At 54.5% G+C, this 19,626-nt stretch overlaps 8 protein-coding genes across 8 annotated transcripts; 3 read left to right on the top strand and 5 right to left on the bottom strand.

Annotated features, from left to right (window-relative positions):
* Positions 1-977: 977 nt before the first annotated feature.
* Positions 978-1,612, bottom strand: SODALDRAFT_86257 (hypothetical protein). Its single transcript, XM_028615751.1, has one exon. It carries the CDS (start codon positions 1,443-1,445, stop codon positions 1,074-1,076), a length of 372 nt encoding a protein of 123 aa, XP_028462396.1. The 5' UTR covers positions 1,446-1,612; the 3' UTR covers positions 978-1,073.
* A 1,756-nt stretch (positions 1,613-3,368) lies between these two features.
* SODALDRAFT_329698 (putative clathrin assembly protein AP47) lies at positions 3,369-5,154 on the top strand. Its single transcript, XM_028611013.1, has 2 exons — positions 3,369-4,710; positions 4,804-5,154. The coding sequence occupies exons 1-2, from the start codon at positions 3,448-3,450 to the stop codon at positions 4,882-4,884; spliced, it is 1,344 nt and encodes a 447-aa protein (XP_028462395.1). The 5' UTR covers positions 3,369-3,447; the 3' UTR covers positions 4,885-5,154.
* A 384-nt stretch (positions 5,155-5,538) lies between these two features.
* Positions 5,539-7,555, bottom strand: SODALDRAFT_382382 (SET domain-containing protein RMS1). Its single transcript, XM_028615227.1, has 4 exons — positions 7,344-7,555; positions 6,613-7,238; positions 6,269-6,502; positions 5,539-6,186 (listed from the first exon to the last, which is right to left on the bottom strand). Exons 1-4 carry the CDS (start codon positions 7,465-7,467, stop codon positions 5,737-5,739), a joined length of 1,434 nt encoding a protein of 477 aa, XP_028462394.1. The 5' UTR covers positions 7,468-7,555; the 3' UTR covers positions 5,539-5,736.
* A 447-nt stretch (positions 7,556-8,002) lies between these two features.
* On the top strand, positions 8,003-9,254 carry SODALDRAFT_337952 (arad-like aldolase/epimerase; the record flags this gene model as incomplete). The annotated part of the gene is made up of 3 exons (XM_028612737.1): positions 8,003-8,088; positions 8,245-8,249; positions 8,443-9,254. 3 exons carry the CDS (start codon positions 8,003-8,005, stop codon positions 9,252-9,254), a joined length of 903 nt encoding a protein of 300 aa, XP_028462393.1.
* On the bottom strand, positions 9,250-12,982 carry SODALDRAFT_329695 (hypothetical protein). The gene is made up of 4 exons (XM_028611012.1): positions 12,024-12,982; positions 11,201-11,964; positions 10,010-11,108; positions 9,250-9,888 (listed from the first exon to the last, which is right to left on the bottom strand). Exons 1-4 carry the CDS (start codon positions 12,727-12,729, stop codon positions 9,590-9,592), a joined length of 2,868 nt encoding a protein of 955 aa, XP_028462392.1. The 5' UTR covers positions 12,730-12,982; the 3' UTR covers positions 9,250-9,589.
* Positions 12,983-13,566: 584 nt separating this feature from the next.
* SODALDRAFT_329692 (hypothetical protein) lies at positions 13,567-15,040 on the bottom strand. The gene is made up of 2 exons (XM_028611011.1): positions 14,708-15,040; positions 13,567-14,572 (listed from the first exon to the last, which is right to left on the bottom strand). Exons 1-2 carry the CDS (start codon positions 14,943-14,945, stop codon positions 13,836-13,838), a joined length of 975 nt encoding a protein of 324 aa, XP_028462391.1. The 5' UTR covers positions 14,946-15,040; the 3' UTR covers positions 13,567-13,835.
* Positions 15,041-15,347: 307 nt separating this feature from the next.
* Positions 15,348-15,805, top strand: SODALDRAFT_321458 (hypothetical protein; the record flags this gene model as incomplete). Its single annotated transcript, XM_028609623.1, has 2 exons — positions 15,348-15,531; positions 15,612-15,805. The coding sequence occupies 2 exons, from the start codon at positions 15,348-15,350 to the stop codon at positions 15,803-15,805; spliced, it is 378 nt and encodes a 125-aa protein (XP_028462390.1).
* A 142-nt stretch (positions 15,806-15,947) lies between these two features.
* SODALDRAFT_329690 (hypothetical protein) lies at positions 15,948-17,810 on the bottom strand. Its single transcript, XM_028611010.1, has 2 exons — positions 17,367-17,810; positions 15,948-17,203 (listed from the first exon to the last, which is right to left on the bottom strand). The coding sequence occupies exons 1-2, from the start codon at positions 17,434-17,436 to the stop codon at positions 16,437-16,439; spliced, it is 837 nt and encodes a 278-aa protein (XP_028462389.1). The 5' UTR covers positions 17,437-17,810; the 3' UTR covers positions 15,948-16,436.
* Positions 17,811-19,626: the final 1,816 nt, after the last annotated feature.

Below are 19,626 nucleotides of genomic sequence, written 5' to 3'. Positions count from 1 at the left end.
CGAAGGTGGCGGCGGCAGCGAGGTATCGGCGACCGAATCGAAGACGCCGGGTGGTGGTTTGGTCGGGTCAGATTCGACGTGCCGGTCGGCGGACCGGGGCAACATGTGATTGTGGTCCATCTGGCGGTGGGGGGAGGAACCCGCCGTGTCTCTGCTACGGGAACGCTGATGACATGTGAGGCGTTGAGGCGGGTCTCTCTGACTCGGGGTCTGTCTCTGAATGCGGGACTGGGAAATGTCCTGCGTCGACGTCTATGTACGACAGGAAGTGAGGGCGGGAAGATATAGGTGGGAGGAGGAAGATTGGAAGAACCGACCGGGGGAAGATGGGATTAAAAAGAAGGAAGGGTAAGAATGGGGTCCCCCTTGTTTGTGATGAGAGAAGGGGGAGCGAAGAGAAGTGGAGGATACGGATACCCAGGGTAAGGTACAGTAACGGTGACGAGACCCGAAGGCAGGGAGGAGAAAGAGGTATTATGTACCAGGTACTGTAAGATAGGGCTAGGTAATCCATGGTGTGTGGTGTGTACATGTGGGTGCAACTAAGGTGCTTGAACGCCTGGCTGGCGTGGGTGCGGACAGCGGAACCCCCTCTTTTCTTACGCCTGTTAAATAATGTAGGTACCGTATGCTATACCCTTCCCCCTAAATAAACATCAAGGGAAGGACGGGAGGACGGGTATGGAGGACTTGGTAATACTCTCCAGAGCAGGTGCGTTAATGAGCAAATCATCTTCATCCATCGGTATTTCATCGGTAGTTAGTACTTTTACTCTTCCGTAGAGTTTATTACACGTGCTTTGAGATTGACACAAAGTTAATTACTCCGTACCGAGTACTGATCTGGGGCCACGGGGAACCAGCAAAAGCCTCGAATTGAATAACCTCCCTCCTACGAAGTATCTGTACCTTAGTTACAACGTACTTCGTCCAACCGGCCATACCTTGGGCATCATGGTAATCACAAGGCTCGGTTCTCAAATCAAAAGGCCATGACCCATCGAACAGGCGCCAGCTGAAAAGCAGGTGCATTCCGGACCTTTGAGAGGCCCACTCCAACTATCGCAAGTACTTCATGCTTGGGCGCAAGACCCTACCCGAGGCACATGCTTATTCTCTGGCCTGGGGGCCGTTGGGTGGACTCCGTACGAAGGCACTTTTGGCATGATCCTCAGTGCGATGCAGCAAAGAGACAGGCTTACGGAATATCTTGCATATAAAGGTATGGAAAGAGAAGAAGCGAAGTGGCAAGAATGAAACTCAAAAAGAGGATAGAGACGCTGCAGACGAAAAATAATAACTAGTACCCAGGAAACAAACGCATGATGCAGAGCGTTAGTCACAGCGGAACCGAAATGAAAGGTAGGGGGGGAAAGACGGGGAACCTCGCCGGAAGCACGTGTCAGAAGGTTGGGGGGGGTTTTTTCCTTCTTAGCGGGAAGCATTTCCAGTCGACATCCAACCACGGGATTATCACATGCGTTGACTTGTAAAGTGAGGAGAAATACGTCGGAAGTACTGTACTTCTTACTCTGTACCTACTTCATATGGTTGTCGCCGCCCAAGACGAGAGACGAGACATCCTGGAGTACAGGCTTCGTACTTATCCCGAAAGGGAAGGGTGTGGCCAGAGCGACCATTGTAGTCTCCGATAGCCAGTTGGCGGAGGGCCGCACCGGTAAAACTAACGGACACGACCATTCTCGTCCCTTCTTAGGTATCGTGGGCGTTGTTATGTTGTTATCATATGCCAGATTCTGAAAAGATCACGCAGATGAGATGAATAGAACGCAAATTGGCAATCGTGGCAATCGGAGCCCCAAAGACGAAAAAAAGATAAGACGTATTAGACTGTCAAGAAAGCGACTCATGAACCATCAGCACTCAACTGGCATGTTTTCGTCCCGAGTCCCAGATCCTGTGGCCGGTTCGGAGTTTCAAACCCTCTACATATCCGCCCTCACAACCACAGCTTCTTGTGGACAGTGAACCAACCCGTTGGTCTAGCCGGTGGCAATGACAGACGATCCAGTTTAGACGAAGGCCACTTCTCGGTAGGCATTAGGCATCCGTATTCGTTGGTGGTCCCCTCTCATCCACCGGTCTTGTGTTGCCCTCCTTCCCTCCGCCGGGTCGCATTTTACGCCGGATGAAGACTAGTAGGATCAACAGAGCTCGCGAGTACCTAAGCTCAACCAGTTCATATGACAGATCGTCGGTAAAACCGCGGCCCTCGTCAAGCTCAAGTTTAGAGGTCGCATCCCCCGGAGATCAAGATCAACCAATCTGAATTAGCAAGCAAATAATAAATAGCAAGCGAGAGTCTAACGACTTCACGACCACTCCATGACCATTCCATCGCCCAACACCATTGGTCACCATGCAATGGGCCAGTGTTCTGTCTATCTCAAACGGCGTGCACTCAGTTCTGAACATGAAGCTTCCAAGAGATGGAGAATTCATTGGTACAGATGGACCACGAACACCAGAACGACATTGCCCACGCACAGGAACGCCCTGCAACAGCCGAGGCTGTCTCGGCTCCATGTCCACGTCCACGTCCGACTTGTCATATCGACCCAAGGCGGATGGATTCAAGAGACACAGAAGTTTAAAAAAAAAATATAGGAAAAAAAAAAAAAGAATGTATGAAATTTGTCCAGTGCCTCTGACGCCGCCCACGCAACAAAGACGTTTTCGCCAAAAGGCAAAGCGTCAACACAAGGGCAGCTCTTATGGCACAGGTCGGGCGTAGCGCTTTCTTCCTCTACGCGTCTCGAAATCGCTTGCTTCATCAACGACATCACGGCTGGACGACAGAATGTCGATCCGTTTGTGGTTGCAATAATGAGCTGCACTGTCTATGGACGCGGGTAAGGAAGAAAGAGAAGAAGAGGGAAAAGAAAAGGGAGTTGGGGGGGCGAGCGAGTTTTGACTCCCTCTCGCTTATACCGACTTTTGTGGGTCCGTCACGTGATTTGTACGGTTCCTGCTGCCTGTAGCTCCTTGGTACGAAGTACTTGTTCATACGTCCAACCCGTGGTGGTCCGTGCACACGTCAGACACGACACCGTATCGTGGTCGTCCAAGGTCCACATTCGTTGAGAGCACCCACGGCAGCCTTTCAAGTGTTTTTATGCCTGATGACCGACGCGCACAACAACGACAATCCTGTAATTCTGCCTTGCAGCTACACCTGGATGTTGTCTCTCTTATTCACTGCATGATTCGGACCTCTTCGGATACCTGATCACCGTCTGGCCGGAGCGCCAATTACCGACCCTTCCCCCTCCCCTCCCCTCCCCCCTTTTCTTCCCCGTCGTCAGGGCACTCTCGTCGCCAGACTCAGCGTCATCCCACCATGGCATCAGCAATATTCTTTCTAGACCTCAAGGGCAAGGTGCGTCTTCGTAGGAACTCCTGACACGGCCATGGCAACAAGTCGAGATGGGCGCTGATACAAGGGCTTTTGCGCTCCAACAGACCCTCCTTGCCCGAAACTATCGCGGTGATATTCCCATGTCCGCCGTCGAAATGTTCCCTATTCTCTTGAGCGAGGCCGAAGAAGAATCATCCGCCGTACCGCCATGCTTCTCCCACGAAGGCATCAACTATCTCTACATCCGCCATAACAACCTCTATCTCCTCGCCCTGACGAAACGCAACACCAACGCCGCCGAGATCCTGCTCTTCCTGCACAAGATCGTCGAGGTCTTCACCGAATACTTCAAGGCCCTGGAGGAAGAGTCTATCCGGGACAATTTCGTCATCATCTACGAGCTCCTCGACGAGATGATGGACTTTGGCTACCCGCAGACCACCGAGTCCAAGATCCTCCAGGAGTACATCACCCAGGAGTCCCACAAGCTCGAGATCCAAGCCCGCCCCCCCATCGCCGTCACCAACGCCGTCTCGTGGCGGTCCGAAGGCATCCGGTACCGGAAGAACGAGGTCTTCCTCGACGTCATCGAGTCCCTCAACCTCCTGGTGGGCGCCAACGGCAACGTGCTGCGCTCCGAGATCCTGGGCGCTATCAAGATGAAGTGCTACCTGAGCGGCATGCCCGAGCTGCGCCTCGGCCTCAACGACAAGGTCATGTTCGAGACCACGGGCCGGTCGACGCGCGGCAAGGCCGTCGAGATGGAGGACGTGAAATTCCACCAGTGCGTGCGCCTCTCGCGCTTCGAGAACGACCGCACCATCTCCTTCATCCCCCCCGACGGCGAGTTCGAGCTCATGAGCTACCGCCTCAACACCCAGGTCAAGCCCCTCATCTGGGTCGAGTGCCTCGTCGAGTCCCACTCCGGCTCCCGCATCGAGTACATGCTCAAGGCCAAGGCCCAGTTTAAGCGCCGCAGCACCGCCAACAACGTCGAGATTATCGTCCCCGTCCCCGACGACGCCGATAGCCCGCGCTTCCGCACCAACATTGGCTCCGTCCACTATGCCCCCGAGCAGAGCGCCATCGTGTGGAAGATCAAGCAGTTTGGCGGCGGCAAGGAGTTCCTCATGCGCGCCGAGCTTGGTCTCCCCTCCGTTCGTGGCGATGACGAGCACGGCGGTGGCATGACGGGTGGTTTTGGCGGCAGCATGGGCGGTGTCGGTGCTCCTGGCAAGGGGGCCAAGCGGCCCATCCAGGTCAAGTTTGAGATTCCTTACTTTACTACGAGCGGCATTCAGGTGCGGTATCTCAAGATTACCGAGCCGAAGGTGGGCTTTTACTTTTTTAATGATTTTTTCCTTTCTTTTTCTTCTTCTTCTTTTCTTTTTACGTGCTTTGTTGCTGACCTATCACTCTTTTAGCTACAATACCCCTCGCTACCGTGGGTGAGATACATCACCCAGTCAGGAGACATTGCTGTGAGGTTGCCCGATGCAGTATGACCTAGTCGAGAGGGTTGAGTGTTTGCAAATTTTATTTTTTTCCCTCTTTCACAGCCCGAGTCGCTGTTGCCATGGCTACTCAGAAGCCTCGAAGCACGGAATAATCCTGGGTGTCGACTGGACCCTGGCCCGCTTCCGTGCCACTCAGCCCTGTCTTGCAGCTCGCCATGACCTAAATTTGGAGCGGTGTTACGGTAGAAGGCAAAAGCACCAGGAAGTACGCTAGGGAAAGGAAATCACGTCTGGGCAAAAGATAGGCTGTCAGGGAACATCAAAAGGCTGGGTTTTGAAAACTCCCGAGAGAGCAGGGTATCGTGTTGAATGTAGGAAGCGAAAGACAAAGGGATGGGGGGGGGGGGGGGCACCGCGCAGTGTGACAGACTCGTCGTTGAACAGCCCCTCGGCTTTTGCGGAGAAAATGAACGGCGGTATGATGTGATTCCATAGAGCCCCCCGTGGCGTCAAAATTCTCCGGCAATCACGAGGATTCGGAGGTTAGGAGCATGCCTGATGACAAAATATACTAATCCATATGCCGGCGCTGGTGCAAGTGCCTTCTTCTTCGACGAGCGCCCTCTTTCTCGAGCCAGTTTCACTTTGTAAGGTTTTTCGGTTGGTCACTGAGCGGAGGGACGAGTGTTCACATGTAGGTAGGCGGACTGAAAAAGGCATGATGACATTAGGATACGAACAACGCTTGGAAGTGAGCTTCTTGGATGGTTACTACCATGAATTAAAGCACACAAGACAGACTCAGGGGGTGCTAGAAAGGGAGACGCAGATGTGATAAACAGCGACACCGGCTTTACCATGGAGAAAGACGCTGTTACTACAAACAAATCGAATCACTCCCTAGTTTCTCGGCCTCTTAGAGGACGGCTCGTGATCATTCTCGGAGTGAAGACCACCCTGCGCCTGGGATTGCAGCAGGTCAATGGCCTCCTGCAGCAGCTTCTTCTCGCCAAGCCGAACGTGGACGGCCATGCGGTGTCGGTGGGGGAGATCATCCCTGGCCAGGAGAGCTTCGTCGTTTTGAGCCGTGGTGGGGTACTGCGCGAGCCTGGCATCCAGAACTTTCGCGACGACGGCGTTGCGGATGTCGTCTCTCTTGCGCTTGTCGGGGATACGGCTGGCGTCCAGCTTCTTCAGGGCTTTGAGGAAGGACTTGATCTGTTCGTCGAGTTCGGAGGAGATTTCGCGAAGCACGGGGGTCTCGGTTAGGCGGCCTTCTGAGTCGGGGTCGCCAGAGTCTCGTTCGATGATGAAGGAGTCCTCGATCTCGTCCTCGTCCATTTGAGATTGCTGGGCGGGGTTAATAATTATGCCAAGTTGGACGTTTGATGGGGGGGAAGAAGAAGAAGAAGAAGAAAAGGAAGGGCCCTACAAGTTTGTTCCAGACGTCATGGGAAAGACCGAGGTGGTCCCGGAGGATCGTACGGACTAAACTCCAGGGGATGTCGACGATATCGTAGCGCTGATGTTGGGGAGTGACGTAGCCGTATCGCCGTAGAAGCTCTGAAGTTGGGAGGGGGCCATAATAGTTGAGAATCTCCGAGCCAGCTTGGATAGTGGAACGAATGGCCGTGACTTCGAGGGCTTCGCCGTGGTTTACATGCGCCTGAACAACACATAATGTTAGCCACATGCAGTCTACTAGGGGGTAAACATGAAATGAAGACGCGGGTCATCGAGGACGAGAAAGAAAGAAAGAAAGAAAGGGGTGCGTGCATTGAACTCGGCATTGGCATTCAGGGTATCCGCCATCGGAACCATGCCCAGCATAGTCTGACCCTCTCGGTCCTCAACCCAGCCATCTTCGTCCTCATCTTCAGGCGCATCGTCGTTGTCCAAGTCAAAGGCGTATGCCATGATGGTGCTCCCCATCCGATGGGCCAGTCGAAGAAGCTCGTCCTCGCCAAGATGGGCAGCCCCTTCAGGATAAAAAACGGACGCGTTCTGTAAGACGACGGGGAGGATCTTGGAGCGAAGCATGGCATCGCTTTCTTGCTTCCCAATCTTCTCGGGGGTCAACGAAGTGCCTTCGAGCTCTTTGAGTTCGGCGTCGGACCAGAAGATGGGCGTGTCGAACTGATCGGGCAGAACGTCGAAGTAAGGCTTCCAACGGGAGGTATCCCCTTGCAGGTACTCGTACAGCATGACGAGGATGAGTGATCCCCAAGAGTCCGGTGCATCGGAACCGTCCATGTCCTCGTCTTCATCCCCGGCATCGTCGTTCGCGGAGCTGCTGAAGACCCCGGGAAGCTTCTTTGGGAGCTCGGAGGTCAAGACATTGATAATGGCGTGCCTGGGGATGGTAAACAGGGCAGTCTCTTGGGGGATATCCTTGGTAGCGACTAGATGAGTTGTGGTGTCAGGATGGGAGATCAACTGGGCCAGTAGCTTGATAGAAGAAGAATATATAAGGATCGGAAGGCCAGGGCTGTGTTATGGTCACTTACCGATGCCACGACCAGCTCCACGATGCCGGGAGTCAACAATCTGTAAAAGTTCTTCACGAAACTGGCCGCCAACGGATTTGAACCACGCCAGGAAGCGGTCTGAAGTTGCTTGAAACTCGCCCATTGTCAATTGAGCGTTCAGGAACTAGATGGTTTTTATTTTATTTTTCACACGGGCTTTCTTGCGTTTGAGATGACTAGTAAGAGATGAGTTGGTCGGTCAAATAAAAGAACGTAACTCATTTTCTATGTCCGTATTTTCTTTTTTTAATCTCATGAAAAATAAAAAAGAATTAAAGAAAAATCGAAAGAAAAGAAATTGACTACCCCGGCCTCCCTCTTAACTATTCCTGCGCCCACCGCCCTCGAAGCAACAATTTCACTTCGTATTTACTTCCTAAAATGATGATCGCTACTCCCCCGCAGGAAAAGCATAATATATACGACCTGAAGGCTGAGCGAACAATTAGTGAACGCATCGCGGCGAAATATTATGATTATGGCCAAAGAAATCAGGGGGGAATTAACGGTACTACCAACCGTCGACACGATAAGATAAGCAGGTACCGACCTCGGAGAGGAAGAAACAACAGAACCATACATCTACAGGGCTAGTTAGTAACCAACGACTGATTGTATCAGAATATACAGGTGTTAAAATGAAGGTGCAAGACAATCTTATTAGGGGACAAAAAGGTCCGGACGGGTTTAACCGGAACGAAAAGGGTATCAAGTACCTTATAGAGTAATGAGTGATTATCGTCGGACAATCCCTTACGCCCTTCGTCCTTACGGCAAGCATAAGAACCATGTGCTGCTATCTGTTACCTATCTGTTACCCCTCATCCGGATACGTCTTTGCCTCCCAACGTTTATAAACATATATACCTTATATATACAGAATACGTAGTATATAAGGTATGTTTCTATTTCCCAAAGTCCTCGTAGCCCATAATCCCTATCAAAAGAAACATTAATATACCTCCGAGTTATTAACCAACTTACGGATACCAACCACTTATACCAATCACTACCATGGCTCCCTGGGTAACCACCACCACCGACACCACCGACACCCTCCCCAACCCCATCCCAAAAGGCCAAACCGCCATCGAAGCCATCTCCCATGGCTCCGTCCCCCTACAGGGCATCCCGACCCACCCCTCCTTCGCCGCCCACCGGACCTGGCTGCTCTCCCACATGGCCGCCGCCTTCCGCCACTGGGACAGGATGGGCTACGTCGAGGGCTTCTCCGGCCACATCTCCGTCCGCGACCCGGAACACCCCAACGCTTTCTGGACGAACCCGCTCGGCCGCCACTTCGGCCTCCTGCGGGCCAGCGACATGATCCTCGTCGACCTAGACGGCAACGTCATCGGCGGCAACCGCTCGCGCCCGCCCAACAAGGCCGGCTTCCTGATCCACTCCTCCGTCCACCGCGCCCGCCCGGACGCCCACGCCGTGTGCCACGCCCACACCGTCCACGGCAAGGCCTGGAGCGTCTTCGCCCGCCGCCTCGACATGATCACCCAGGACGCCTGCAAGTTCTACGCCGACGCCCACGCCGTCTACGACCGCTACGGCGGCGTCGTCCTGGGCCCCGAGGAAGGTGACCTCATCGCCGCCGCCCTGGGCCCCCGCGGCAAAGGGTGCATCCTCCGTAACCACGGCCTGCTGACTGTCGGCCGCACCGTCGACGAGGCCGCCTGGCTGTTCACCAGCATGGAGAAGAGCTGCCAGGTCCAGCTGCTCGTCGAGTCGGTCGCCCACTCCATTCCCAAGGTCCTCATCCCGGACAAGGAGGCCAAGTTCAACTTTGACGTCGAGGCCGACCCGGAGTTTTGTTACTGCGAGTTTCAGGTCTACTACGACCAGGAAGAGCACCTCTCTAATGGGGATTTCAAGAATTGAAAGAGTCAACGATTTCAACGCTTTCAAGTTTCAACCCGCCTTGACTCCTGCTTGTGGCAGCGGCTATAAACGTAATCCTCTGCTCCCAGTCCCCTCTCCTAGGCACATTATATACCTGTGGTCTCAGCGGCCCCATGGCTCATAAACTGCAGAGAAAGATGAAAGCCCAGGGCCGATTCCGCTCCCAAGAGGTAGTAAAGTGTTCGCAGAATGTAATATCCCTAACCACCAAAGCCATCGAGACACCCAGCCAACGCCTTTTGCTACCACGACTCCCCCTCTTCTGCCCCAGCAATACAGCAAACAGAGAGAGAAAAGAGGAATAACCATCTCGCCTAATCATCGGTGATGGTCGTAATGTGAAGCACGGCATCAATGTAAAGCCGGTTCTGCACCGAACAACCCACCCCCGACCGCACCTTGAACATGCCGTTCGGCCCCATGACGAATTCGTCCACCCCGTCCATCCGAACACGCACCTTGCCCGTGGCCAGCGAGCACAGGCGCATCTTGTCGTCTTCCGCCGCGAGCTGCGTCGAACTGCCCGGTTTGAGCACCACCACGTTGAAACTAACATCGTTGGAGACGGGAATCGCGCGGTTGGACGTCAGGTACGAGTTGGAGAAGGCCACATCTGTGTGTTTGTGGAAGTTGCTGTTAGCTGAAGAAGCAGAAAAAGAAAAAAAGGGAAAAAGGGGGAAAAGGGGGGAACAAAGGGTAAAAAGGGGGTAAAAAAAGACTCGACAAAAACGTACTATCAGCCGCCGATTCCGCATTATCGCGAATCCGGCCTGGCGCAACCTCCCAGTCCTCCATCTCCAATACATCTGCCGTTATCACCGGTGCCCCGGGGTTGATTATGCTGTCAGTCCATGACGGTTTCGGTGAAGACTTCAACCGTGTTGGCCTCGATGCAGCAACAACGGCAGCAGAAGAAGCAGCAGCAGCAGCACCAGTCGTGACATCTGTGCTGGACCTCTCCAGCCTCGCCAGTCTCGTACTGCGTATCGGACGTGCCGAACCGGCTGGCTCTGCCGCCGAAAGGGCCAGGGCCGCGCCAGTGGCAGGGGCAGGGGCAGGGGCAGGAGTAGGGGTAGGGACATCATCAACCGGGATCGGTTCCGCGAGGACTTCACGATCGGCCAAATCGTCCGCCACCAGCTTCCCGACAAGAAACGAACAAATGTTGCGGTGGCGCCTATTGTTGGACCGGAACAAGCACCCCGCGCATGTCCCCTTGAGGCGTTCCCGGAGCCCCGCCGAGGCCCCCTTAGGAGCCACGACGCACTGCCTCCAGATGCCGTCGCCCGCTGTGCAGACCTGACAGCGCCCGTCCCTGGCGACGTCGCCCGTGAGGTAGAGAGCGACGGAGAAGACGGGGGGCGCGCCCCAGGTGTGGAACCTATAATGAAGTCCCCAGCGAGGGGGCAGGTCGCGTTGCCGCGGTAATTGGAGGAGCTCCATCTGGCTACCCCCCTTGTCCGGCAACTGCAACTCCGGACCGAAATGTTGGTGCAGATACTCAATCACCGAGGTTTTCCGTGGCAGCAGCTTGCCGGGTGCGGAGTCGTCGGTCATTGCAGCGCTTATGCGGCTTTTGCTTTTGCTTTTTTTGTTTTTGGGGGCGTGTTTCCGGGAAGACAGGCGTAGTCGGGCAAGCTTCTTCGCTCGTTTCTTCTCCTGAGCAATGTAGGCCGGCACGGTCGGTTGGACGGGAGGCGGCTCATCAGGACCTGGGGGGTTCGTCGATACGACAATGGGCACAGATGGTCTTCCTGGTTGGTTAGTGTAGCGGCCCACCCAGGTCAGGGTCCCGTCCCCGTTGTCATTAAAGGTGGAATGGTGGTGTTTTGCCTGTACAACGAACCCTTGTCAATGTTTCTTCTGCTCTTCCACCCCCCCCACACCACACCTATCCAAGGGCAAAGGGAAAGGCAACAACCTACGTTCATGTGAGCGCCAAGTCTCGTAACACCGCCTAATAAATTTCTGCAGTCGCGAACGGGACAAATCCATTCAAGGTCAGGGTTGTCGGGGTCGTGATACGGGGTGTAACCTGCCGGCAACAGGGCTCCGTTGGTGGATACGAGGCTGCCGTCGCCGGGGTGCTTCCACATGTTGTAGGGCCGGTCTCCGTCCGTAGTCAAGAGTAAGGGTTCCGGGTGGGAGGAGGTCTTTGCTCCTCGCGTTTTGACTCCCGGGAGGAATATGCCCGAGCGGTCCGCACTGTATCCTTCGTCCTGCGACTGGGGTGTCGTTTGGTCCATGAGGGTCATGTCCTCGTCCTCGTCAACGTCCCCATCTTCTGCCTCCTCTCCCTCGTCCGAGTCCACATCCTTATCCCCATCCTCATCTTCTACCTCGTCGTCAACTTTGTCTTCTACCTCGTCCTCAAGGTCAGACTCAGATTCGGAAGAGGATGTCAGTGGTTCATTCGTCCGGCTGATGGGAATAAAGGTCGGGCGCGTTGCTCCTCCGCTGGCAGGGTTCTGAGGACCCGGTGCTCGGGCAGTTAGGGTTGACGCAGGTTGAACTTCCTGTCTCGGCGGAACTATCGAAGGGACCCGGTCCTGTTCGTTCTTGAGTAAAGTCAACGAGGAGAGCGTCGTCTCTTCAACACCGGCCGCGGACTCGGTATGACGACGTTTGTAGCTGGGCAACCCAGGAGCCGGGTCTCCAGGCGACCGCTTTCTATTCGGGCCTGACAAGACTATCATAGGTTAGTACCACGTGCACGGAAGCATAGGAATAGGATCTAAGCATTCTGACCTCGGAACCCATTTTGGCCCGGGTGATTCCGGATAAGACGACGAGAAGCCACGGTCGGCAGCTGGGAAGGGATATCCGACTCGTCAGAGGATGACGAGGAAGGCACATCAACTAAAGGTCTGGTGGAAGTGCGATGCTCCGTGTTGAAAGTACGCCGGCCGACATCGCCCGTGATGGCGACGCTCTTGGAGGGGTCTGCGGACGTGGACGGCGTGTCAGAATGATTATGTTCCCACTGCTTCTGCAATGACTGGATTCTGGAGCTGCCGGAGAAGGAAGACTTGCTGGCATCGGTGGCTCCGACCGGGGGTTTGCTCACGGCCAAGGGAGGCGCGACGTGGATAGGCCCCGGACCGGCTCCTGAGGCCTGGTCAGACGGGGGCGGGGCGAGGTCGCTGACGACACGAGCTGGCTCCGGGCTTCGTGATGGATCGTCGTGTGTTTCTCTATTTTGGTTCCGCTTCGGCTTCGGGTTCGGCTTCGGGGTTGAGGTCGAGGTTGAGGTCGAGGTCGAGGCAGAGGTCGGGGTCGAGGTTATCCTGACGGTAGGGCGAGACGCAGGAGCGGCAAGTGTAGATCCGGGGGTAGCAGAATGAAGAGCCGGACTCTTTCCCTTGGAGGGCGTGCTTGACGTGCTATCGTTCCTGGGACCTTGCAAGAGCGAAGTGGCCCAAGGGGGAACGATGGGCGGGCTGGCTTGGGACATGGTGCTGAGGCCGAAGAACGGAAGCCACCGAGACTTCGAGGTGGATTTGGGTGGCAGGGAAGGCGAGAAAGAGGCTCGGAACGTTAGATTGCAAGCGTGGGTTTACGATGCAACGGAAGACACGCAGAAGAGAGAGAAGAGATCGGGATGTATATTGAGAGAAGTTAGAAACTGGGTGGAAGAGTCGAGGTCGATATTGGCCGTCGTTGGCCGTCTGGATCGACTTTTTCTGCTTCTTTTTTCTTTCTTTCCGTGGCTGGCGCAAGTGAGCGCAGTTGTTGAAGTTGCTTGGACTTTTGACGCGACGACGAAGTAGTATTATCCGTAAGGTAGCTGGGACGCGACTGCCGCTTGCCAGGGTACGTACCGACCCTTCCTTATCAATATCAGGTACCGCCTGAGCTCTATCCTCTCCTAGCTAGATCTACTCTGCAGCCTGATTGGCTAGCTGGTGGTAGTCACGTGATTACTGCCGCAACAACGATATCTTAGGCAATTGCTCACTGACCACTGAGGCATGAAGTTTCCTTAAATACCTTGAGGTACCTTAGAGAAATTGTTTGTAACTGTCTGTACCTATGGTCTTTACTCCGTACCTTACCTACCTGTAAGTATACCTCAGGTACACATGGCGAAGAAGTGAACATTATGGCCAATACAGGCGTAAGCTTAGTATAGCAATTGTAGAACGGGGTGCTTCAAGAGATACCTATTTCTCAAGTCGAGATGATGAAAAATCACTTGCACGAAAAGACTCGACCCACCATTTCCAAGCAGCTGGACGGAAATGGTCTACTTATTGGCGTAAACTACCTAGGTAAGAAGGTATATAACGTAGGGAGATTCGGCAAAAGGAGAATGATTTCGTATCCAGAGAGCCAGCGGACAAAGCAAGACAGAGAAACATGGTCGTATTCAAAGGACTCGCCACATCCCCATCCGAAGCACAAAGATATCTTCACATAGAACAAACAAGCGAAACAATTGAGCTATCCGTACATCTATCTCCTTGTCCTGCCCTCTTCGCCGGGGATGTGGAACCGAACCGAACCTACTGATACAAAAAGAGCCGGGGGAGGAAAAAGCGTGGGGTTTCTATCACGACATCAGCGCCCCTGCGCACTAGCCTTCTCCTTCTTCGCCGCCGACCTGCGAATGGCCGCCTGCCGCGCCTTGGCCTGCTGCTCAGCCTGCTTCTTCTTCTTATCCTTCTGCGCCTGGATCTTCTTCTGCCGCTCCTCCTCGGCGCGCCGCTGCGCCGCCTTGGTCCACTCGTCCAGCTCTTCCGTCTCCTCCATCGCCGCCGAGCTGCGCCGCCTGGCCTCGAGCTCCTGCTCCGCCCTCCACCGCCTCGATCGGAACCGCGCCCTGCGACTGCTCCGCGGGCCCCGCCCGCCCTTCGTCTTGGTCACGCCCGCCAGCTTCACCAGCCGGCCGACCCGCCAGTTGTCCTCGCGGTACGAGTAGTCGTCTCGCAGCCGCAGCACGCGCGCGGGGCCCTTACGCGAGCTTCCCGGTGCTGCGATGCCGGCACGCACCACCGTCGTGGGGATTCCCGACGCCGAGACCTCGGGCTGGGGCGGCCGCTCGACGATCGGGTGCGCCGTCATGCCGAGGCGGCGCTTGCGTTCGATGTGCGGCGCGTAGGGGAGCACGTCGTCCTTGTTGAAGACGACGCCGATGTATTTCCGCTTCGGGTGCCGGGCGGGGTCGCGGTAGTATTTGACGTAGCCGGCCGCCATGGCGTGGATGGTGTGGTCGCGGCCCATGATGCAGTTCTCGCCGGGCCACCACAGCGTGCCGCGTTGCTTGTAGAGGATGTTGCCGGGGATGACATACTGGTCTGGTGGGGAGGAACCATCGTCAGCGTTGCCCCATTGTTACGTTTGACGTTTGGACTTGTCAGGCTCTTCGCTGGGAACCATGTCCAAGCCAAGCCAGAACCAAAGTCAATCCACCCCGACTCAATTTAACATACCTCCAGTACGCTTGGCTCCCAGCTTCTTCGGAATTGTCCTCTTGGGCTTCAGTTTGTACTGTCCTTGCGATTTGACCGAGGCGTATCGTCGGCCGGACACGAGGGCGTTGTTGACCTCGATGCCGCGTGCCCGGGGGCCGCAGTCTGCCGCGATGGTCAGGGGGGTCAGGGACACAGTCGGTCTTAATAGCCCGGACACAGCTGCCCATATAGGGAGCTGCAGTCTGAGGAGACGCATGACTACTTCGGCGTCACGGCGCCCCTTCGTGGGAGTTTAGGGAAAGAGGTTGCGTGAGAGATGGAAGTCGGTTTGGACTCAAATTCATACGTTCGGCTGATCGAGCTTCATCTTCCAGGGGAACGGAGTTTTTCCTCTCCTTAGTCATCAAGGACATGGACATCGATAAGATAAGCGGGCGTAGTGGGTGGGTCCATGGGCTCGATCCATCTGGACAGCTTCCAAGTTGCAAGTTGCCAGAACGAAGTACCCAAGGTACGAAACGAAGTACCGAGAAGCGACCACGGGATCTCGAATCGAAGATGAACACATAGCTTGATAATTGCTTTCTCCCCGTCCTTCTTGTTTTGCAACGCATTAAACTATTTCGTATCGATTCTGAATACCCATCAGACTCTCACCATGCGCTCAACGTTTTCCTCACTTACTCTCGTCCTCCTGACGTCAGTCGCCGCAGCCCAGGCGCAATTCGGCTTCTTCGAGCAAATGTTCAGCGGCGGCGGCGGCGGCCAACAACACCAGCAGCAGCAGCAGCAGCAAAATGTCCCTAGCGACTCGGTACACTACCGCCGACAATACGACGGTTGTAAGTCACTCTAAAAGACAAGAGAGAGAGACGAAGAAGAAAACAACTGACACGTCGATTCTACCTTACTCTTGCTTTAGTACACTGCGACAAGTACCTCTGCCCGGACACGCTGGCCTGCGTTCACTTCCCACACCACTGCCCCTGCGCCTGGCCCAATCACGAAGACAAGTTTGAACTCGCCGAAGGCCAGCGCATCTGCGTTTCCAGAGGCGGGTTTGCCGAAGGCGAGGCTGCCCGGAAAGTCCAGTTGGCGCGTCAGGGCAAGCTGTGAAGAGTTAGCAGGGAATAACATTTGAAACCCTCGGGGTTGTGTTGGTCTGTCATGATTATCGCATGTTATCATGATGAAGTTAAGTGGGACTGCGAAGGATGGTATGGTGGCATTGAAAAGCGCAACGAGCAATGTGCATCCGAATCCACGGGGTCGTTGAAATGGCTCTGGAAAGTCGGCATTTCGCAGGAAGGCAAGGGGGGTTGATTTACTATCCTGATGCACCATGTTTCGCCGTGGACGGCGGTAGCAATCGAGTGCAGACTGATGTGGGATGATACAAGCCAACCAAGAAATACAACTACGAAAACAATACCAAAGAAAAAGGGCCTTACTATGGAGTCGGCGGCTTCCGAACGCCTTAGGCAATAGAAAGAGAAAAGGGGGGAAGAAGAGAGAAGAAGGGAGACGAAAAGAAATCGAAGAGAAAGACAAAAGAAAGTAAAGTAGGAGAAGAAGAAAACAGAGACGACAAAAAAAACACCGAACCCGAGTCGCTGCCTTGCCATGCTTAACGCCCCATATCCCACCCAAATCAAGGCGTCCCCTGGTTGCAAAAAGACAAGCCGTTGCCGCTCAGATGAATTCCCATGCCTACACTAAGGTACCTTCCCTATCCCCCAACCCAGGATCATGCTCCGCCGTTAGGTCGATTGGGAACAGGAGGCACCGGAGGCGGGGCGGCACCCTCATCGTCACCGTCCGCCTCTTCGTCGTCGGGCAACACCTCGGGATGACCCAGCAGGTGAGCCACCCCCTTCATTTCGTAGTGCTTCTTCCGCATCTCCTCGAAGCGGCGGTGCTTCTCCCTTCCCTCGGGCGAGAGGCCCACCAGCTCCTCCTCGTCGTGGAGCCCGTCGTCGTCCCGGCCGCGATCGCCCACCTGCACCGCCTTGAGCTGCTTCTCCTTGCCCGACTCGCTCTCCGGGATGGCCTCTTCCGGCTCGCCCAGCGACATGGCCGGAATGTCATCCTCGCCGGCCAGGCGACGGCGGTTCGTAGGGCTGATCCGGTCAGCATCCAGGCCCATCCCGCCCATGGCCTCGTCCTCGTCCGACGGGTCTTCGGCCGGGTCATAGTGCGTCGCGTACGGCGTCTTGGGTTCGGTGATCTTCATGGTGGAGCTGCGCTCCTGCTCGGTCAGGTAGAGGTTGACCTCGTCCCACTTCAGGCGCTGGGAGTCCTGGGAGGGGTCCTGGCGGTCGTCGTCGCCGTACTGGGAGGAAGCCCGGCTGGAAGCACGGCGGGAGCCAACGGGTCGGACGCCGGAGGAGGAGCTCCGTCGGCCGGCGTTGAACTGGGTGTTTGCGATGGTGATTTCCTTCTCCGAAAGAGACCTCTCGCGGGCGGGCGAAATAGGTGGGGATGGGGTTTTCTGGAATGAGTTTTTGAGAATGCCTAGAAGGAACATGGTATTTGTCAGACAAGAAAATCACCGGCATAGAACAGGGCAAAAACGCTCAAGAAGGGGAGAAAACGGAAGAAAGGAAAACCAAGGGAAAAAAAAAGAAGAAAAAAAAAAGACAAGAAAAGAGCACGATGTGGACAAGACATATCATACCCCTCGGACGCTGGACAGCCGGTCCAGGCGGAGAATTCGGCTGCGGGCTGTGATGGACGAGCGTAGTCATTTTGGCAAAAGATGTGTCGTCGTGGTGAATCGGAAATGTCGACGGACAAAAAGTTAAAGGTCTGCAGACGGGCAGAGCTTGACCAAGTTTCGGAATTTGGACGAACCAAGCTGCGGTGGTCGGTCTTGAATAATTCTCGAGATCTTTGTGGAGGCTCGAGAAGAGAAAACGGAAGGGGGGGTTGATGGCGGGGTAGCACAAGACAAGGGTCTTGATAGTACACTTATATTTCGGACCTGATCCTGTGCGACGGCGAACTTTGTAAATGGCGCTCGATTGAGGGGGCCTGGTTTGATAATGTGGCAGGTTTGCGGAGGTTGCATGCAAAGAGACGGAAGGGAAGTCAGAAGAGGTTGTTTTAGGGAATAAGAATGAAGCGAAAGGATAAACCGTGAAGCCGATAGGCAGTGGGCTCTGGGATGGTTACCTTATGGTTGCACAGTGGGTGGAGCAGTTGGAGCAGTCCAACTCTAACATTTTCCTGGCTCCGATACTTCTCATAGGGCGCTTGCTTCACCCGCAAAGCAAGTCATTAATTCGATATTTTGCTAGAAGGTTCCCCTTCCGCAAACGCACTATTACACGTACACTAGAAACGCCCTAAGTGACGACCGTCACAAGGAGCAGAGCCACTGAAGGTGCCCTGGGGAATTTCCCCACCGCGTGATCTCTCCTCTGATGAGCCAACGAGAACCGATGCTCGTGTTCACCCTGTGTGACGACGTCATCTGCTACGGAGTATTTTCCATCGTCAGTCGGGACTCGGCACTCAAAATTCTGGACTCAATACATTTACACTACTCCTCCCCTGGAGTAGTCTCTCCTAAAATCAATGGAAACCCTACACGTACTTAGTCCGAGTGGCCGCACAACCATTACCGTCCATATGCAGCCAAACATCACCATTCCAGTAACCTGATATAGTTTATCTAACGGACTGGTCAAGGCTCTGTCGACGACCTCCGCATTATCATGCACTACCAGTCCAACTACGTGATCCCAGGAATGTCCTCATGCCGACCGCATGCCAAACGCTTGTCTCAAATGCTGTTCCACCAACCATACCCTAAATCACCCAACCCTTATGCTCTCTCCTCTCCTCTCGCTCTCTCTACCCCCATCATTCCCGTCATCCGTCCCTGCCCATGGTCTCGCGTTCTTTCCACATGCAGGTGGCCGGTCCAACCCGTCTTGACCATTCGACACCCTCCCTCCTCTTTTTCTTTCCTTTTTGTCCGCTTGACTGGTTCAACCAAGGACGATGTGACTTGATACCGAACGCCTGTCTAGCAACCCTCCCCAACCTACCTTAGCAACCTACAGACACATGTCTCCTCCTTGTCGTCACTGCTCGCGTCCATAACGTCATACTATGCATCTCTCTGTCTCTCTTTTTTTTTTTTTTGGTCTTCTATTCTTCCTTGTTTCGTGTGGGAATGCGGAGTGCATTCGGCCGGGAAGCCGGAGGTACGAGTCTAACGCCGGCGTATTTCGATTCCCTTGAGAAGTGACATTCGTTGTTTCCACATGTCAGGACATCGTCGTTTCTTACACATGGGATATATGGATAAATCTTCTCAACAAAAGACACGTCAGGTAATAATTATCATGCGCCGGAATAACCCGTATTGTTGCATCCTTCTCAGGTCAATCCCTCAATGTGACTCTGATAAATAGAGACATATATATACAGCAATGTCAAAAGTAGATATATACGTGGTAGAAGGACGGGAGACTCAGCCCTGCAGGTGTGCCGCGAGACAAGGGCGTAAGAGACACTCCGCTCCACACAAACCACAACAACGATGCAGACAAACCACCAGCAAAGAAAGGAACGACGAACAACCGGAGGGACACACCACCACTGTGAGGGTAACAAGGTAGTAATATATACTGTTTCAACCACCTTACCCTATCAGACTAACTAACCACACCCGAAGGCCAAAGACTCATCAACATCCCTCTCGGGTTGCACAGCACCGTTCAGCCCACTCGCTCTCCCGCCCTTTTGGGTTATTTAATTTGGATCCATCTTAACAAAGAAAAACGTCTTCCCCGTACGATGACCCGGGTAGAGATAGATTGTTTTCAAGTCTAAAACATTTCACCGGCGTTGCTGCCGAGATCTTGACTGGGGTGCCCCCCCGGCCCCTATACTACGTCAAGGTAACTAACCATCAGCTTCATCTA

Source organism: Sodiomyces alkalinus (assembly GCF_003711515.1).
Source record: "Sodiomyces alkalinus F11 unplaced genomic scaffold SODALscaffold_18, whole genome shotgun sequence".
In the NCBI taxonomy this organism is placed as follows: domain Eukaryota; kingdom Fungi; phylum Ascomycota; class Sordariomycetes; order Glomerellales; family Plectosphaerellaceae; genus Sodiomyces; species Sodiomyces alkalinus.
Note: the sequence above shows the minus strand (reverse complement) of the source record. Positions and strands in the feature narration are given on the sequence as shown.

Coding starts and splice junctions, on each gene's coding strand:
- SODALDRAFT_86257 (XM_028615751.1), bottom strand. CDS start 1,445: ATGCTTCCCGCTAAGAAGGAAAAAACCCCCCCCAACCTTCTGACACGT.
- SODALDRAFT_329698 (XM_028611013.1), top strand. CDS start 3,448: ATGGGCGCTGATACAAGGGCTTTTGCGCTCCAACAGACCCTCCTTGCC. Junction 4,711..4,803: donor TCAAGATTACCGAGCCGAAG/GTGGGCTTTTAC, acceptor TCACTCTTTTAG/CTACAATACCCCTCGCTACC.
- SODALDRAFT_382382 (XM_028615227.1), bottom strand. CDS start 7,467: ATGGGCGAGTTTCAAGCAACTTCAGACCGCTTCCTGGCGTGGTTCAAA. Junction 6,503..6,612: donor ATGCCAATGCCGAGTTCAAT/GCACGCACCCCT, acceptor TGTGTTGTTCAG/GCGCATGTAAACCACGGCGA. Junction 6,187..6,268: donor ATGACGTCTGGAACAAACTT/GTAGGGCCCTTC, acceptor AACCCCGCCCAG/CAATCTCAAATGGACGAGGA.
- SODALDRAFT_329695 (XM_028611012.1), bottom strand. CDS start 12,729: ATGTCCCAAGCCAGCCCGCCCATCGTTCCCCCTTGGGCCACTTCGCTC. Junction 11,965..12,023: donor GGGCCAAAATGGGTTCCGAG/GTCAGAATGCTT, acceptor AACCTATGATAG/TCTTGTCAGGCCCGAATAGA. Junction 11,109..11,200: donor GACTTGGCGCTCACATGAAC/GTAGGTTGTTGC, acceptor TTCGTTGTACAG/GCAAAACACCACCATTCCAC.
- SODALDRAFT_329692 (XM_028611011.1), bottom strand. CDS start 14,945: ATGCGTCTCCTCAGACTGCAGCTCCCTATATGGGCAGCTGTGTCCGGG. Junction 14,573..14,707: donor GGGAGCCAAGCGTACTGGAG/GTATGTTAAATT, acceptor CCTCCCCACCAG/ACCAGTATGTCATCCCCGGC.
- SODALDRAFT_329690 (XM_028611010.1), bottom strand. CDS start 17,436: ATGACTACGCTCGTCCATCACAGCCCGCAGCCGAATTCTCCGCCTGGA. Junction 17,204..17,366: donor GGCTGTCCAGCGTCCGAGGG/GTATGATATGTC, acceptor TGTTCCTTCTAG/GCATTCTCAAAAACTCATTC.